This window comes from Berghia stephanieae, chromosome 5, assembly GCF_034508935.2.
Source record: "Berghia stephanieae isolate SIO BIC M18660-M18661 chromosome 5, UCSD_Bste_1.3, whole genome shotgun sequence".
In the NCBI taxonomy this organism is placed as follows: domain Eukaryota; kingdom Metazoa; phylum Mollusca; class Gastropoda; order Nudibranchia; family Aeolidiidae; genus Berghia; species Berghia stephanieae.
The window spans coordinates 79,194,581-79,214,120 of NC_088364.1; the positions used below are offsets into that span (position 1 = coordinate 79,194,581).

Genomic DNA, 19,540 nt, shown 5'->3' on the forward strand with positions numbered 1-19,540 from the left:
TAGACTTCATTTGCTGATCAATATTATGCATAGAACGTATTTTTTTAATTTTCCGTTTGAGTAAGAAAAAACTATTTTTGAGTTGGGTGGATGTGAAGTTTTGGGAAATTTTTTGAAAATGGCTTGTAAGGAAAGGGTTAAATTCTAATAATTCTAATTGCCGAATTGAAATGCAAAACACGTTTTCAAACAAACTAAGCTGGATCATATTCTATACTCGATATTCATGATCTTGTGTGAACCTTGCACACAGGATCTGAAATGCTGTCTCACATGATGAAAAAACTAGATATAACCAACACAACATATTGCTTTGGTGGTGAGCATAATTAGAATAAGGTGCTTGCATGCAAATAAATCAAGACCGAATGCTAAACTACTCAATTTGATGGAATTAGCAATTTACACGATAATGAACCAACAGACAAATGAATAGTTAATGATAAATTCCAAGTTAAAAAGCTAATATTACGCAATTTTAAATTGTATGTGTTAGTAACGACGTGTACGTATTATATGCAGGTCTGACATCCGAACGCAATTATGGGCCTAGTTTAACATTGTTTTAATGGACAATATTTTGCGTCATTTTAAGAGATTTCCTTTACAAAAATGAGCCCATAATGAATTGGGTTATCAGACCTACAAATAAACACACGTCAGTTAGTAATAATCTCCATTAAAAAAAATAAACGCCATAAAATATATAATTTTAAGTTACTATTTAGACAGTCTAGATACTGTTAAAATATTTTTCAACTAAACTTATTTCAGCTTTGAACAGAAAAATGCACTGGCATGATAATATTTTTGTGAAAAATTGCCCAGACCAATTCCTTATGACCAATATTTCTAAAGCTTACATAATTCAGGCTTCAATAGTTCAAGTCAAGAACCAGTCTTGTCAGAGTGGATAGTTATTCTTCCTAAACCCCTGGACCTTCAGCAGACAGTTTGCAATGACTTATTCAGGGCAAAGCAAACCTTATAATATTTTGATCACTACCGACGTGCACATAACTACAGGCCTGATTACTGGACTCAATTATGGGCTTGATTTAACATTGTTGTAATTCGACAATTCTTCCGTTGGTTTGCGTTCTCTCCCCCCCCCCCCCCCCCCCCCCCTTACAACAACGAGCCCGTAACAATTGGATTCAATAGTCTGATGTCACGTCGCCCAGCAACGGCGGCCATCGTGGTTCTAACCAAAGAAAATTGGTACTTTACATTCTTCATGCTGGCTAGAACGTTTCATATGTCTTGTGATCAGAATGTATAAAAGTCAAAACACGATCAAATTTAGAATTATTTTTATTCCCTCTGGATACGCTTTGATGCTCGTCGGAGAAATTTCATAAGGCCGTCCGCCATTGTTCTGATAGTTTGAGCCATATACTAAGTTACCATGCGTCATTACGAGGGAAGTGACGTTACGACTGTTGAAGCGTTTTTGGTTTTCAGACCTGTAAATAAGTGCACGATGAATACCAATCATGAAAGAAGTGATGCCTTTGACTGAAAATGTTGTTATTCTATTTCGTTTCATTATTTTTTACGTTCTATTCTTTCTTCTTCTTCTTCTTCTTCTTCTTCTTCTTCTTCTTCTTCTTCTTCTTCTTCTTCTTCTTCTTCTTCTTCTTCTTCTTCTCTCTCTCTCTCTCTCTCTCTCCCCCCCCCCCCCCCCCCCCCCATTTTCAAAAATGTCTATGGGTAACAAAGTATCATGTTGAGCGGCTTCCTTGTCTGGTCTCTTTCGGTTCGACACTCGGTTCCGACCTGTAGGACCCTGGTTCGGGCCACGCTACTGGCGGAGCAAAGTTGAAAAGACACACATTCTCTCACCTAACCAAGGTTTAAAATGGGAGCATGGATAGTAACAACGGGTTGTCTTTTTTGGGGTTTTTTCTTTAGTTGTTTTTTTTTATTTTTTTATTTTTTTTTTTACAAAATTAATCCTTATGGCTTATGGAACAGAGTTTATCCAGGTTCAATAGCGTGAAACGGATAATAAATAGCTATAGCTTGCTACATTTTTGAAAGAAGGCTATTCTATCGCAAAGTACTTCCCGCCAGATCTAACAGAGCCAGTAATCCAATCACTGCTAGGTGGACAGTGGAGTCAGAAAAAAAATTATCTCGACCTCACCCGGAATCGATACCGGTCCCTTTGCGTGTGAAGCGTGAGCTCTATCAACTGAGCGTTTGACACTATATCGCGATTTATAAAAAAGATAATGTTTCATGCATTGCGGCGCTGCATTGCGGCTGACGCCTGGGTTATTCCAGTCTTCCTTTGGAATAGACCCTAAAGACAAATTTCCCATTGGGGATGAATAAAGGGAATTAATTTATTTTATTTTTTTCTCTGGTTTACTGTTTGTCATATTTTAGATAATCTTATACCTTTTTTCCCCTTATATATGACATCAATAGCGCACATGCCCAGTAAGAATGAGTGGATTTGATGCTTAAATGAGTACAAGATTAAATAAATCAATGAGTGAGTAATTTGGAAAGATAGTTAATGGCATGGAAAAAAAAATTCCCAACCCGCCAATAGGTGATAATATGGTAGATAGCCTTGACTCCAAGAATCACCATAGCAACGTGATTGCGAACATTTCCAGTAATAAGCATAAGCCTTATAAGTCTGATATCAACTTACATAGTTATCACCGTGCTCTGGAAAACCGTGTATTTAAACATTTGGCCAGGAAACTCGTCCTTCAAATATCGATGTATTTAAATGAACCTCATTTTGGCAAACACTCTCAAACCTGAGATTTCAAGAAGTCCCAGGTTTGAGAGTTTTTTGCCAAGATGAGAGTCACTCACGTGGATTGATAATTGAGGGAAGAGTTTTCTGGCCAAATTTTTTAAATACATAGTTTTCCAGAGCACAGCAGTGAACTAGTAATAGTAAAGCAACATGCCGTTATATCACTCAGCTATAAATACTAGCAAGTTGTTATGGCCTCTCATTGATCAATATTTCAATTAGGACCAAATGAAAACATCCCTAGCAGCTCTAGCGTTTGCAAGAGACTTACCTTGTGAGGTGGCAATCACTAGAAAAAGGGGGAATAAATCATTGTAAAATATTTAAAGTGGAAAGAAAACAAGATGACAGAGGGAGGATCAGATGATATCGAGTAGAATCAAAGAATAGCAGGTTTTACATTGCATTGCAGTAAGTACTGAATGGACTTGACAGGAAGCAGAGAAACGAAGAAAAATTTGCAATTTTAATTACACTCATGATAGAATATACGATTCTTACACGCTTGCTCTTTTTTGGAATTCCGGACGTGTTCCCAACCGCTGTAAGAGCTTGCGAGTGCGCGTTGTGAACAAAGTTCGAATTAAAAAAAAAAACAAAAAAAAACAAGTGTAAGAAATCATTTATCCTACCCCTCAATGAATTTTGATTTCGTCATCTTTGAATAAAAGACATGTTCAAAGATACTTAAATGATATTTACTTCTTTTAAAAGAATCTAATTTTTAGTGAAATTTAACCATTAATAATTTGACGTCATAAATTATCATTGTAAACATATTACCAGTAAACCTTACTATGTAGGGAGAAAGGTGGAATAATAAACGATGTTTTAATTACACGAGTTATCTTTATCATGCTCAATAACACAACGAGCTTGCGACTAATATGTGTTATTGCACAATACAAATATAACGAGTTTAATAAATACAAAGAAATGAAGGAATACGTTTATTCCATCCCTCCACGTAAGATTATTAAATATTTCGTGACCAATTAGTTGTAGTAGACCTCAGTTCACTATAATAATTTGTATTTTTCTCTTTTAATTGCCAATGGTCTTTTAAACCTCATTTCACACCGATAAAATGTGGAAAATATTCTATACGAAAATATCTTACGTTTTCACCAAGATTGGGTAGGAACAGTTTGGTATGCATTTAATTGTAACAGATAAGTTATGGATGAAATCAAAATGTGAAATAAATTTAGTCTTGTCATTGAAGCTTTAACATAACGTCTGTGATTGTATTTAAAGACTTTTTCTTTTTTCAACTTAAATGCATGAAATCATCGAGCTGCCGTACTCTGGAAAAACCCATATTTTACAATTTGGCCAGAAAACTCGTCCTTCAAATATCGATCAATTTAAATGACCCTCATCTTGGCAAAAACACTCAAACCTGGGACTTCGCAAAGTCCCAGGTTTGGGAGCTTTTGCCAAGCTGAGGGTCATTTAAATCGATCGATATTTGAAGGACGAGTTTTCTGGCCAAATTTTAAAATATGGGTTTTTCCAGAGTATGCAGCGTGAAACGTGTAACTTGCACGACTTGAAACAGATTTCGTGTTAAAAATTAATTAAATGGTTACAGGAAAGAGTAAGAAAGACCGTGAAAAGAGAGAAAATAGTGGTCGACCTTTGACTGTATTGCTGTGTGCACTGTGTGACCAAGGCATCCTATTATACATACATAGATCTTGGGTGCGATTCTAACACAGTGACATGTTATTATAATATATTGAATCCCATATTTTAAAATCAGTTAGGTGTGTAGACAATGAAGAATGGTGAAAACAAGTACACAACAAGAGAAATTTAGAATCAACTGCTGATTTTAATTTAATTTTTAAAAACCCGGCTAAATTAGAGAATGATACCCCAAAAGACATGTACGGCCGATGACTAATATTCAATTCCAATTTATTGTAACTGGTCATGTGACAAAATGCTTTATTTGACGATTAAGTCTTTTATTTGAATAAGGACTATTGTCAGGGATGTACCAACAAAATTACTCAAATAGTAAACTATTTGAGTAATTTTGTTGGCAAACTATACAGGCACATCCCTGACAGATTACGGTTAAATATTTACAGTGTGAGCACAAGTAGGCCGCGTCACAGCCATAAAATCAATGACAAAGGAGAAAGGTGAGTAACTACAGATTAATGAAGATACAGTGACAAAAAGATGGGAGAATAGATTATGACTATTTTTCCAGTTGTCTGAAACAAAGGACAGTGATACAAATAACTTGGAAATGGTAATTAAAACATACATGCGCGTTTTACAGTGACACAATCGTCAAAGATTAATTAATTTGACCTTTAAAATGGAGACTCAATTATAAACGAGCCTCCATGGAAATTAATCATGCGTGACATTTAAATCAAGTTTTTATAAAGCGCCGAGACTGAAGTTATAATCAGGTAGATATATCTAATGAAATAAAATGTAATATGATCTGTGAGAAATCATGTCACGCTGGTAAGAGATGAAACGATGCGATTTACGTATTAAGTAATATCCAATTTCTATTTATCCAATTAACTGAGTGCTGCTCTTGTCAAACTCATATTTTAGAATTTGGCCAGAAACCCCGTCCTTCAAATATCGATCGATTTAATTGACCCTCATCTTAGCAAAAACTCGCAAACCTGGGACTTCGCGAAGGCCCAGATTTGAGAGTTTTTCCCAAGATGAGGGTTATTTATATCGATCGATGTTTGAAGGGCGAGTCTTCCGGCCAAATTTTTAATATGGTATTTTTCCTGAGTACGGCAATTAATTGGTTAATTTAACAACACGCGTTGTTACATTTGGCCAGAAAACTTTTAAAAATTCATTCAAATCATTGATTGTTTAAAACGAGCAATAACCTAGTTAGAAAATTTCAAATCCGACATTTAAAAAAATACTATCTATATAATTCAGATAAAACTGCAGGTTTTGTTGTTTTGTTGTTTTTTTTAGGGGGGGGGGGGGGGTTGGTCATTTATTTATTGACTTAAAGAGGAAAATACTTGTCTTATTTACCTCATAGAACAATACCCTGAGTGGTTTGAAACTTCATGTGATTCTAAAGTCTAAAAATAGATTGCTTGAGCGTGTTGACTCATTCTCTATCCGGTTGTGACTTAGCAAGTTTTGAAAGGCTCTTCATAATTTATGAATTGTAATATTTTGGTCAAAGAACTTTGTGGGTGATTTTAATTTATCGATTTATGAAGTAAAAGTCATCTTGTCAAATGTAAAAAGGCGTTTTGAAAGCAGCAAAGATTTTACGTCTGTCATGCAATGTTTCTTAGGGCTAACTCACACCGAAGACTGACTCCGACGACCCGGCACTGCCGTCCTCTGCCGTCTTCCGTATAAAGACGTCGGGCACTCACAAAATACTAAGAATAAAGAGAAGAGTCTCTATACCTACCCATACCAAGCTCGAAAAAAAAAAAAAAAAAAAAAAAAAAAAAAAACGGCGGCTGCTTGGTATGGGTAGGTATAGCGGCTCTTCTCCTTATTCTTAGTATTTTGTCCCTGCCCGACGTCTTTATCCGGAAGACGGCAGAGGACGGCAGTGCCGGGTCGTCGGATCAGTCTCCAGTGTGGGATAGCCCTTGGTCATCTATCAACTGGAGACTAATATGGAAATAAAGATGATAAATTTCACAGTTTTCACGTTAAAAATGAATGTGTAAATTCTTACCAGGGACTGTCACAAGCAACAACACAATGAAATACATCCGGTGTGTACCCAGCTTATGACGTAGTCGTTCTACAGAGTTGGTGTTTCTGGGATTGCCATGGCTGGTGTCCATATCTGTTGGCAAATAAATAGATTTTAAAAATCAATAGATAAAAAGATGGGTTCTAAAATGAATGAATAATTTATATATATATGTCACCGAGACATACGAGCAAGTATAACTCAAGCCAAACAGGCCTTCATGGACCTGGGAAACATTTTGAAAAACAAACAGATGTCGTTCGGGATTAGATTCCGAGTCTTGAAGTGCTACGTGTGGCCAATCTTGTTATACGGATGCGAAAGCTGGACTACAAATGCAGAAATACAAAAGAACATTGAAGCTTTTGAAATGTGGTGCTTGAGAAGGATGCAGAGAATATCGTATACTGCACCCAAAACGAACGAAGAAGTGCTAAAACAAACATACCAACAAAGGAAACTAATGCCTTTAATAGCGGATCGACAACTATCCTTTTTCGGACACATAGTAAGGAAAGATAAAAATGAATACCTGGCAAGTTGTGGGAAAATACCCGGTAAACGCGCCCGGGGGAGACAAAGAAAAACACTCATAGACCAACTGAAGGGCTTCACCAACCTAACAATCCAAGAGCTGTTTGAAAAAGCAAGAGACAGGGAGGAATGGAGAGAGATAATTCATGCAGTATCCGAAGCCTGGACCAGGCATGGAACCCAGAAGAATATATATATATATATATATATATATAGTATATATATATATATATATATATATATATATATATATATATATATATCTATATTATATATATATATATTATATATATATATATATATTTTATATATATATATAACGCATGAGGCGATATAACAATCTTTTTCGGACAGAGACAACGCTGTATACGGCCAGATACTCATTTTACACCTGAGTGCGGTGACAGAATGTGAGAAAAGAGCCTTTTCCAAGGATGCAACTATGCGCCGAGCGAGGCTCGAACCCAGGACCGTCCGATCCAAAAGCGAGTGTCATACCACAAGACCAATTAGCAGCACAATACAGGGCGGAGTGAACCTTACGAGTGGGTCTCGAGCTCGATTCTAAATCACCTTGGAAGTTTTTATTCTTTGTTGTTGTTGTCTCTGACATTTCTTTACTCTTTTTATTTCCCATAGGCATAAACCAAAATATATATCTACAGTAATCTGGGCATCGAAATAGACGTGTACATCTATTTTGCTTTTTTGAAATATGTTATTTATAGTTTACACGCTTTCGGATCGGAAGGTCCTGGGTTCGAGCCTCGCTCGGCGCATGGTTGAGTCCTTGGAAAAGTCTCTTTACTCACATTCTCTCACCGAACTGTAAAATGAGTACCTGGCCGCATGTCTCGTTCTACTTGTTACGTGTTGCTGTTGGTCAGGGACCATTTGTTAAGCGCTTTGAGCACGTTTAGTGTACCTATATTGCGCTATATAAAAGCTCAATATAAGTTTGTTTCGCCAATTAATTACAGTTCTGTCCACATCGTGTTTTGTTACGATTTTAATTGAAGCCGCCTAGTTCTATCTAGCATTTTACTTGATTATATAAAATTAATTTTTTCTACTACTAATAATAATATTATTCTTTGCTTTTTAATGAGTTTGACGGTTGATTGTCTTGTCTAATTGGCAGGTAAAGGTAAAAACACAGGGGATCGTGACAGCAGCTCTACTGACGGCTCTTCCATTGATCAAAACTATGGGGATGAGTAAAAAAGCAAAATACTTGTCAATAAAGTGTCGTGACTTCCTGTCGTCAGAGAAATGGTTGTAAATGTTAATGGAACAACTATGCGGCTATGTGGTCTTGTGGTATGTATGACACTCGCTTTCGGGTCGGAAGGTCCTGGGTTCCAGCCTCGCTCGACGCATAGTTACTGAGTCCTTGGAAAAGGCTCTTCACTCACATTCTCTCACCGTACTCAGGTGTAAAATGAGTACATGTCCGAAAAAAAATGTAATATCGCCTAACAGGCCTCATTTCTCGTCCTACATGTTAAGTGTTGCGATTGGCCTGGGCCCCTTGTAAGGCGGTTTAAGACTTCGAATAGATATTACGCTATATAAAAACTATCATTTTTTTGCCTGGGTTTCCAGGGTTACGGTTCAATGACTTCATTCCCTGTTGTTATCAATATGACTTGGCGATGACATTAACTCATTCAACCCTAGAGATTTTTGCTACTTTTCAAAATTGGAAAAAAAAATGTATTAAAATGAGCATGTAGATAGATAGTTTAATTCAACTATCATTACCATGTAAACACGAAAAACATAACTTTGATACTACGCCTATAATTTGTCTCAGCAAAAATGTAATAAATAGGCATGGGGTACAAGTATCTCGGGTAAAATACGGTATATAGTCGGTGTTAGGGTGGAGTGAGTTAACACAATATTAATGGATTATAGCGAGGAGGAGGAAGGGGGGGGGGGGTTGTGTTTTGTATTTTTCCCTGCCTGGAGCTTCCGGGATGATCTCATCTGCTGGAAACCACCATTTACATTTTGTTCCAACAGACGAACAATTAATTAATTGTAGATAGAATGTCATTGACTACAGACTCCTTAATTATGCTTCTGGTTTGTTATAGCTAAAAAAAAAAAAAAAAAAAAAAAAAATAGATAACATGTTCTCACAAATTGGTGGATTCGTCCCTTCGTTTTAATTGGATTTAGTAGTCTGATGTCACGCAGCGCATCGGCGGCCATCTTGGTTCTAAACAAATAAAATAATTACTTTTTATTCTTCAAACTGGCTAGAACTTTTCATATGTCTTGTGACCAGAATGTGTAAAAGTCAAAACATGATCAAATTTATGGGGTTTTTTTTTTCTCCTCTGGATACGTTTTTATGCTCACCGGAGAAATATCTCATACGGGGCGTCCGCCGTTGTTCCGATAGTTTAGAGCCAGTGTTGCTAAGTTACCATGCGTCATGAGGAAGGAAGTGACGTTACGACTATTGAATCCTATTATTTGTCGTTGCTCGGCCGGTCAGACCTCTCATGTAGAGTCTAGTTGATGAGACTGCACATGTGATCAACCTCACAAATCATGTATCATATTGCGTAGAATCCATTGACGAAACGTGACTTTACAGTTGAAATGATTAGAGATAGATATGTATTTTTAGCTGTTCGTTTTAAATTATGTAAAACACTTACACGCGTTCTCCTAAGAAAACCCACATAAACTGGTTTTAAAAATCTAATATTTTGATTTCATTACCTCAATAATCGCGACATGGTACCGTTTTAAGGCGGTTTCAGACTATCGATTAAGGAACTCCCTCCCTCTATTTATCTATCTTTTTATATAACTATCTATCTATCTATCTATCTATCTATCTATCTATCTATCTATCTATCTATTGAATCGTGTTTGATACAAATATGGTACGAAAAGTGCTCGACATGTAGTAATGGAGCGAATTATTATTTAAAATATTTACCACAATGTTTGGGGCAGTCTACATCAATGTTTCAGGCTTAATTTGCCATCTTCAGGACTGAGTTGTTTTGTTGACTGTTGTACATTATCTATCTATCTATCTATCTATCTATCTATCTGTCTGTCTATCTATCTATTATCTATCTATCTATCTATCTATCTGTCTATCTATCTATCTATTATTATCTATCTATCTATCTATCTATTTTTATCTATCTATCTATCTATCTATCTATCTATCTATCTATCTATTCTATCTATTTTTATCTATCTTTATCTATCTTATTCTATCTATCTATCTATCTATCTATCTATTTTTATCTATCTATCTATCTATCTATCTATCTATCTATCTATCTATCTATCTATCTATTTTTATCTATCTATCTATCTATCTATCTATCTATCTATCTATCTATCTATCTATCTATTTATCTATCTATCTATCTATCTATTTTTATCTATCTATCTATCGCGAAGTCCCTATCTATCTATCTATCTATCTATCTATCTATCTATCTATCTATTTTTATCTATCTATCTATCGCGAAGTCCCTATCTATCTATCTATCTATCTATCTATCTATCTATCTATCTATCTATCTATCTATCTATCTATTTATCTATCTATCTATCTATCTATCTATCTATCTATCTATCTATCTATCTATCTATTTTTATCTATCTATCTATCGCGAAGTGCCTATCTATCTATCTATCTATCTATCTATCTATCTATCTATCTATCTATCTATCTATCTATCTATCTATCGCGAAGTCCCAGGTTAGATAATTATTATTTTTTGCCAAGATGAGGTCATTTAACTCGGATCGATATTTCAAGGACGATTTTTCTCGTCAAATTTTAAAATATGGGGTTTCCCAGATTACGTCAGAGTATTAAAACCGGCGTAGGAAAACTTACATGAGGTAAACATACTGTGTAACCTGAAAATACCTGTAAGATTCATTCCTTTTTTGTTTGAGTCACACTGAAACTGTTCCATTGATTCTATTATAGGAAGGTCTGCTCTGTCGTACTCTAGAGAAACCCACATTTTAAAACCAGGAATGCATGTGTGTTGTCTTTATGAGTTGATATCCACTTCTAAACGAATATCGTATGGAATCGAATATGGTATCGTATCGTTAAAGAGCTGATAAGTTCTTTAAAAAATTAAAAATTGAGGTTTATATAGCGCAATATCCACTAAATGTGCTCAAAGCGCTTTACAAGGGGTCCCTGGTCAACAGCAACATTTAACATGTAGGTCGGGACATGACGCCTCTTAAAATCTTTTTAATGCTCTGTGTAACTTTCATGCATAGAGCTAGATACAATTTTATCAACATTATAATATAGACAACATTCAATGTTAATTGAGTATTCAATATCTAATACATGAATAAGTGTCATGGTCAAAATTCGTAGTGGCGTATTTATCTCTACTTACATTCATTTGGCATGTCAAACTTTATACAATTCAGAGTTTCACATAATTGATATACAAAAGGCACTATCTCATATCCAATGTCATGTAACATCTTTTTACGTTCTCAATGTTAATGAACAGACTGCCGCTTAAATAAGGGACTCCAAATACCATTTCTATAGATAGTTCGAAGATGACGTCACTCAGGCCTTTGTTATTGTTTTTGCCATCCGCGTTTGTAAGTTGTTCTCACTAAACTGTATTAACCAGACTATAAAAGTTCATGGTTACACAGAGTTTGTGTGTTGGTCCGTTATACTTCCGGATGGCAATGGTGTGAACTCCTTGGACAAGCGCATTCTATCTATACTCGATTAATTTCGTTTTCATTGGAATTTTTTTTTTGTTTTTATTTTTTCGTTGGTTATTATGTATTAATTAAATTGTTTGTGTGTGTTGGCGGAAAAAAAAAAAAAACAGGAGTGAACCGGAAACGTTCCGTGTTAAGTATTTAATTTTGTTCTGTTTTAGAAGCCAAGGTTTTGCTTACATACTAAATAACCGTTTGGCACAGAAGCAAAACCACAATATGTTTAGTTTCGGATATTAAAAAAAATGTTTTTTTAATGAGCTTTTATATAGCGCAATATCCACTTAACGTGCTCAAAGCGCTTTACAAGGGGTCCCTGGTCAACAGCAACATTTAAAAGGTAGGACGAGACATGACGCCCGTTAGGCGATATTACAATTTTTCGGACAAAGACAACGCTGTTAACGGCCAGGTACTCATTTTACACCTGAGTACGGTGAGAGAATGTGAGTAAAGAGTCTTTTCCAAGGACTCAACTATGCGCCGAGCGCCAGGCTCAAACCCAGGACCTTCCGATCCGAAAGCGAGTGTCATACCACTAGACCACATAACGGCGCTCAATCGATAATGTCAATGTTTGATTGGCAGTTCATGATAAAAGTCAATATCCTATAAGATAGCTAGGTACGTTAATGAAAATAATTACACGGATTGTCACTGACTAGGGTTTCTCTCTAACAACTCAGGTCTATATATTTTATTACTTACTGAAATTGATTTCAATCGGTTGCTTTTGGAAAGAAGTCGTTTTTTTTGGGGGGTTCTTTTTTAAAGTACATAATTTAATAATTGATAATAATGTGCGGCTATGTGGTCTAGTGGTATGACACTCGCTTTCGGATCGGAAGGTCCTGGGTTCGAGCCTCGCTCGACGCATAGTTGAGTCCTTGGAGAAGGCTCTTTACTCACATTCTCTCACCGTACTCAGGTGTAAAATGGGTACCTGGCCGTTAACAGCGTTGTCTTTGTCCGAAAAATTGTAATATCTCCTAACAGGCGTCATGTCTCGTCCTACATGTTAAATGTTGCTGTTGACCAGGGACCCCTTGTAAAGCGCTTTGAGCACGTTAAGTGGATATAAAAGCCCAATTATAATTTATTACTCAATCCTCCTAATTTGTAAAATATTTTAAATAATATACAGAGTTCATCTAGTGCAGGTTCATGACAGATTGTTTTATTCATCAACGCAGTAATATTCAGTTTAACCAAATGAGTCAGTCGAGTATTTGATTAAGAAGATAATGTCCTTATATAGATAGTATGCGCTTGGCTAAGAAGCTCATAACATTGCCATCCGGAAGTATAACGGACCAACACACAAAACTGTGTATCCATGAACGTTTATAGTCGGGTTCATACAGTTCAGTGAGCATTACTCATAAACGCGGATGGCAAAAAACAATAACAAAGGCCTGAGTGACGTCATCTGCATACTATCTTTACCTTATGATCGTGCTGGAGTCCGGCGGCAGATGACAATGACAAGACGACTAGGCCGCTCTTTTCGTTTGTAAATAAATATTGTCGAAATTGTCATGCGCAGAGCAGAGCAGAGCAATTTCATACGGATTACTGAGTCTTAGAATTGCTAAATTTTGATATTTAATTTATGCCCCGCCATGATATGCGTAAAGCAATTTTTATAATAGGAAAGGGCGATACTGCAATTCATACAAGGCACACGACAATCATGTTTGTTTTTTGTTTTTTGTTTGGTTTTGTTTTTGTTTTGTTTTTGTTTTTTTTTAATTAAAAATATATATATATTTATTTATTTATATATTTATTATATATTTATTATTCATTTATTTATTTATTATTTTATATATTTATTTATATATTCATTTATGTATTTTAAAAATATATTTAGTTTGTTTTTCGGGCTTTTTTTTTTTGTTTTTGTTTTTGTTTTAAGTCAATATCCCTATGCCTATGTTTATTGTTGTATGTATAAGATGAAGATAAAACTAAACTGGCAAAGTTTACGACAAACATTGGATGTATCTCATTCCTGGGGTTAATATTTTTTTTTTAAAGGTACAAGACAGATCATCATTAAGAATTGTCCTACCTACTCTCACATTTTGACGGAATCTCACAAGTTACCGGGTGCGGTTTTTGTAACCAACTGTACCAAGACGTCAATGAAACAATTTGAAAACTCTTGCTTCGGACAACTAACTTCTGTGATAAAGGATTCTCGAATTTCGGCCACAAGACCGCATAACTGCACAATTAGTTCATCCCGATATAAAACCGCTTTGAGATGGCGAGACACATTTCCTACAAGTCTTTAGGTGTAAACATGATGCGGCTAAGTGGTCTTGTGGTATGGCACTCGCTTTCAGATCGGAAGGTCATGGGTTCGAGCCTCGCTCGGCGCACAGTTCAGTCCTTGAAGAAGGCTCTTTACTCACATTCTCTCATCGTACTCAGCAGGTGTAAAATGAATACCTGGCTGTTAACAGCGTTGTCTCTGTTCGAAAAAAATTGTAATATCGCCTAACAGGCGTCATGTCGCGTCCTAAATGTTACATGTTGCTGTTGGCCAGGGACCCCTTGTAAAGCGCTTTAAGCACGTTTAGTGGATATTGCGCTATATAAAAGCTTAATTTTAAAAGTAACAATACCAAGATCTACCCTTTCTCCGTATCGCATTATGAACTTCAAACGTTGATGGAAACTAAACCCTCTACAATTCGTGAGTAAATTATTGCATTGAAAATGAAACAAATAAGAACAATGTTGTTTTGTGTACATGTGTAATTCGTTACGAAATATTTTCTAAAGATACCGATTAATTTTTAATTGAAACGCGGGGAAAATGTAAAAAAGAGCCTCGTTTATTTGTTTTTCGGATAAAAAAGAGTTACTTCCGGAGTAACACAATAATCAGCTGATCCGCCCGTGAAATACTGGGCTTTGATGCCTATCTAGATGTCTAGTGATATCTATGAATAAGACAAACCAATTCCACGTCTGTCTCCGTTTATTTTCTTTATGATATTTTGAAAGATGACGCTATTTTACTTTTATAAACGAATACAAATAAAAAGGAAAGAATTGTGATTAACTCAAATTTATTTTGAAATCTTAGAAGTTAAACTGACAAAAAAACAAAACATCTCTATTAATCGACGTGTGCATATATGCAGGTCTGACATCCGAACCCCATTATAGGCCTAGCTTAACATTGTTGTAATGAACAATATTTTGCGTCAATTGTTGAGATCTCCATTAAAACAATAAGTCCAAAGGGAATTGGGTTATCAGACCTGCAAATAAGTGCACGTCACTATTAATCTAAATCGCACACTACATAAATGCTCCTAACGTTAAAACCATACGAAACAAAACTTAATATTCCTATTTTTTTCTCTCTTTTCTGTGATAGATATCTATCTTTTATTTTCTTATGTACAAATATTCACGAATGTGACACTATTATGAAAAAAGTCCCGACGCACAGTTTAAGTCCATCTCTTTCATTGAATCAACAAAGTGTTTACACAATTTGCCGTACGGTCAACCGGGGTAACTTAGGCCACCCGGGGTAACTTAGGCCACTTACTCCCCCCCCCCCCCCCCACCACCACAAAAAAAAATATGATTGTTTATTTTAAAAGTTAAATTACATGTAGGTTTTATCTTTTAAATAATCAAAACCCCAATAAATCTAATAACTTTACTACCCATAACAATAACTTGTAAAATAAGCTATTTTTTTAAAAAATGTCAGTAGATGGCCTAAGTTACCCCGGCTGGCCTAAGTTACCCCGCTGGCCTTAGTTACCCCGGCTGGCCTAAGTTACCCCGGCTGGCCTTAGCAGTCCCGGTTGATGGTTGAGTGTGTCTATAATATTATGTGACAAGTAGAAATAAATTGTGGTACTTGTTATGATTCCGACGTGCGGCACATTATATTTATATTGTTACAACTGTGGGAGAAATTAGAGATAACAATCAAATTGTGGAAAATCCAGTGGGCGAAATAAACAAAGATAACAATCGAAAAGGTTTTATTGATAAAAGAGCTGTTGTAATGTACGCCAACTTCAACTGTGCTTTAGCTTGCAGGAAATGATATTTTTAAAAGGTAGAGAGCACAGCATATGAAATGATTACATTTTCGAAGGAAAAAAAAAAAATTGTCTGAGACGACTTCGATGTATCTATCTACACAACCCACCCTTAAATAAATCACATTCATGTGTCGAGGACATAGACATAAATACACGAAATTCGAGAATCTTCTCAGATTCCTCCCACATGCATCGATACCCCCTGCCTGTAGGGGTCGCTTTAGGAGGTCATTCAATTCTAGTTTTATTTGTTGTTTGTTTGTTTGTTTGTTTGTTTGTTTGTTTGTTTGTTTTGTTTGTTTGTTTGTTTGTTTGTTTTGTTTGTTTGTTTGTTTGTTTGTTTTGTTTGTTTGTTTGTTTGTTTGTTTTGTTTGTTTGTTTGTTTGTTTGTTTGTTTGTTTTGTTTTTAAAGGTTTTACGGCGCTTGCAACACATTAAGGTCATATCAGCGCCAGTTTTATTTGTAATATATCGATTTAATTTAATAGATTTCCTACGTCTTTCGTTGTCTCCGCTTCACTGCAAATTCCAAGGCAAATCAGTTGCATTCAAGAATATCCGACATGGTGGAAAGGTGGGGTGGGGTGGGGTGGGGTGGGGTGGGGTGGGAAGAACGATCCTTCTTTGATTATTAACCAGTTACCGGCCGTACTCTGGAAAGACATTATCTAAAGATTTGGTCAGAAAAGTCGTCCTACAAAATATATTTGAGAGTTTTTTTTCCCAAGCTGTGGATCAATCGAATTGATCAATATGTAAAAGACGATTTTTCTTGTCAATTTTTTTTTAATACGACTTGTTTTTTTTTTCCAGAGTACGGCAGTTAACTGGTCAGTCGCGGGCACGTGGTGTAATAAAACTAACTTTTCCGAGAAAGGTCAATACTACCTAAAAAGACTGAAACGCAATACTGCTGCTCATACCTTCTTCAAGCCAACCATATGTAATTATTATACTGTTACCGTCTCGCACGTGTGTCCCTTGTCATTCATTATTCACCGCCGTCACAGACACTAACTAACGTCAATAGATAATGAAGAAGGCGATGATGACAGCAGGTAGAGTCAATTCCGAGACTAATCAACGTTTTATCGATTACCTCAGGACATCTACGTGTGTGTGTGCTCGTCCCCTGACCTAGGAACACGTTAGATGCAATGTTATAGGATACAGTATTCTGGTCATATCGAAGCGGAGGGTTTGTTACAACCACCATATTCCGCGTTGTTATGCTTTAATTATTTTTTTGTTTGTTTTTTTTTTTTTTCTTAATTAATTATTTTTAAAAATTTTATTGGGGGTTTTTAAAAATTCTTTTTGCGTTGATTTTTAATTTTTTTTTTTTTTTGCTATAATGTTATTTGTTTTTCATTTGTTTTTTTTTTCTTTGAGGAGGGGGGGGGGGGGGGGTGTGGGGAGGGGTGGGGGAGCTTTGTGTGTGTGTGGGGGGGGGGGGGGGAGAGCTTTGTGTGTGTGTGGGGGGGGGGGGGGGAGTGGAGAGAGATCGGTGGATGTAGCTGTGAGATTGCGTCTGTATGTGCAATTCCGTTTTTAAAGGGTGTGTATATAATTTTGTCGATGTGTGTGTTAGTGTGTGTTTGTGTGTATGTGCGCGCAATATTAATAATTTCATGTTACAAATCGGGAAAGGGGTGGAAGCAAGAAGACCAAATAAAGCAGAAGGAAAATGAAAAGTAAAATTCATTCAAATAAATATGCCGAATACCTGGTTAGATGTGGTCTAGTGGTATGACACTCGCTTTCGGATCGGAAGGTCCTGAGTTCGACCCTCGCTCGGCGCATAGTTGAGTCCTTGGAAAAGGCTCTTTACTCACATTCTCTCACCGTACTTAGGTGTAAAATGAGTACCTGGTCGATAACAGCGTTGTCTCTGTCCGAAAAAAAATGTAATATCGCCTAACAGGCGTCATGTCCCGTCCTAGATGTTAAATGTTGCTGTTGGCCAGTGAGGCTCGAACCCAGGACCTTCCGATCCAAAAGCGAGTGCCATACCACAAGGTCACATAGCCGCACAAGAAGAAGAAGGAGGAGGAGGAGAAGAAGAAGAAGAAGAAGAAGAAGAAGAAGAAGAAGAAGAAGAAGAAGAAGAAGAAGAAGAAGAAGAAGAAGAAGAAGAAGAAGAAGAAGAAGAAGAAGAAGAAGAAGAAGAACAACAACAACAACAACAATAACAACAACAACAAGGAGAAGAAAAATTCTAAACATAAATCATTCTAGATGTATAGTGTAGTCTAATCTTAAATTCAAAATTAATCGCTAATTATACATCAATATTTGATATAATTCTTTTTTATGACTTAACTCGCTCAACCCTAACACCGACTATATCCGAAGTTTACCCAGGTTACTTTTACCCCATGCCTATTTATTACATTTTTGTGAGACAAATTATAGGCGTAGTATCAAAGCTAATGTTTTTAGTTTTTACGTTAATGGTAGTTGAATAAAACCGTCTAAATACATGCTCATTTTGAATAATTTTTTTTTTCCAATTTTGAAAAGTAGCAAAAATCTCTAGGATTGAGTGAGTTAATAAGGATTATGAGGAAATGTCAAAACGCTGTGTTCAAAGGGGGAAATGGAGCATGCTGCCTACGCGATGATGTAATTGGACTAATAGGATTAAAGTGTTTTGAATGAAACTAGGTCGACGTGATTGATATGAGGATGAGGATGATGACGATGATCATGATGATGATGATGATGATGGTGGTGGTGAAAATGATTATAATGATGATGATGATGATGGTGATGATGATGGTGATGATGGTGATGATGATGATGATGGTGATGATGATGATGATGATGATGATGATGGTGATGATGATGATGGTGATGGTGATGATGATGATGGTGATGGTGGTGATGATGATGATGATGATGATGATGATGATGATGATGATGATGATGATGATGATGATGATGATGATGATGATGATGATGGTGATGATGATGGTGATGATGATGATGATGGTGATGATGATGATGATGATGATGATGGTGGTGGTGGTGGTGATGATGATTATAATGATGATGATGATGATGATGATGATGATGATGATGATGATGATGATGATGATGGTGATGGTGATGATGATGATGATGATGATGATGATGATGATGATGATGATGATGATGGTGGTGGTGGTGGTGATGATGATTATAATGATGATGATGATGATGATGATGATGATGATGATGATGATGATGATGATGATGATGATGATGATGATGATGATGGTGATGATCGTATCCGTCATTTCTGTACTATATTATCTTTCAAGTCTATCAATAGCCTATATCATTATTATTCTATGAAAAGATTGAAAGTAATAGAATAAATGAAGTTAACGCCACTCAGCTCTTTAGAACGCCAGTTCAGTGATTAATTCTCACTGAATTCTCTCAATCAGACACACAAAAAAAGGAAATATAATATTGGTTACATACAGTTTTCTATGTTGGTACAATTGATCTCATTGGTAATTGGTGAGTTTTCGGCTACATGAGATCTAGTGGTATGACACTCGCTTTCGGATCGGAAGGTCCTGGGTTTGAGCCTCGCGCTCGGCGCATAGTTGCGTCCTTGGAAAAGGCTCTTTACTCACATTTTATCACCGTACT

At 36.2% G+C, this 19,540-nt stretch overlaps 1 protein-coding gene across 1 annotated transcript in view; it reads right to left on the reverse strand.

The window, feature by feature from the left end:
- The window catches only part of LOC144974024 (cadherin-87A-like), a 154,295-nt gene that overhangs the window by 86,755 nt on the left and 48,000 nt on the right, over positions 1 to 19,540 (reverse strand). The window contains exons 2-3 of the mRNA XM_078916914.1: positions 6,492 to 6,605; positions 3,054 to 3,071 (exon numbers count right to left, since the gene is read on the reverse strand). Coding sequence (XP_078773040.1) covers positions 3,054 to 3,071; positions 6,492 to 6,603 — 130 coding nt within the window. The 5' untranslated portion in view covers positions 6,604 to 6,605. The remainder of the gene's footprint in view (positions 1 to 3,053; positions 3,072 to 6,491; positions 6,606 to 19,540) is intronic.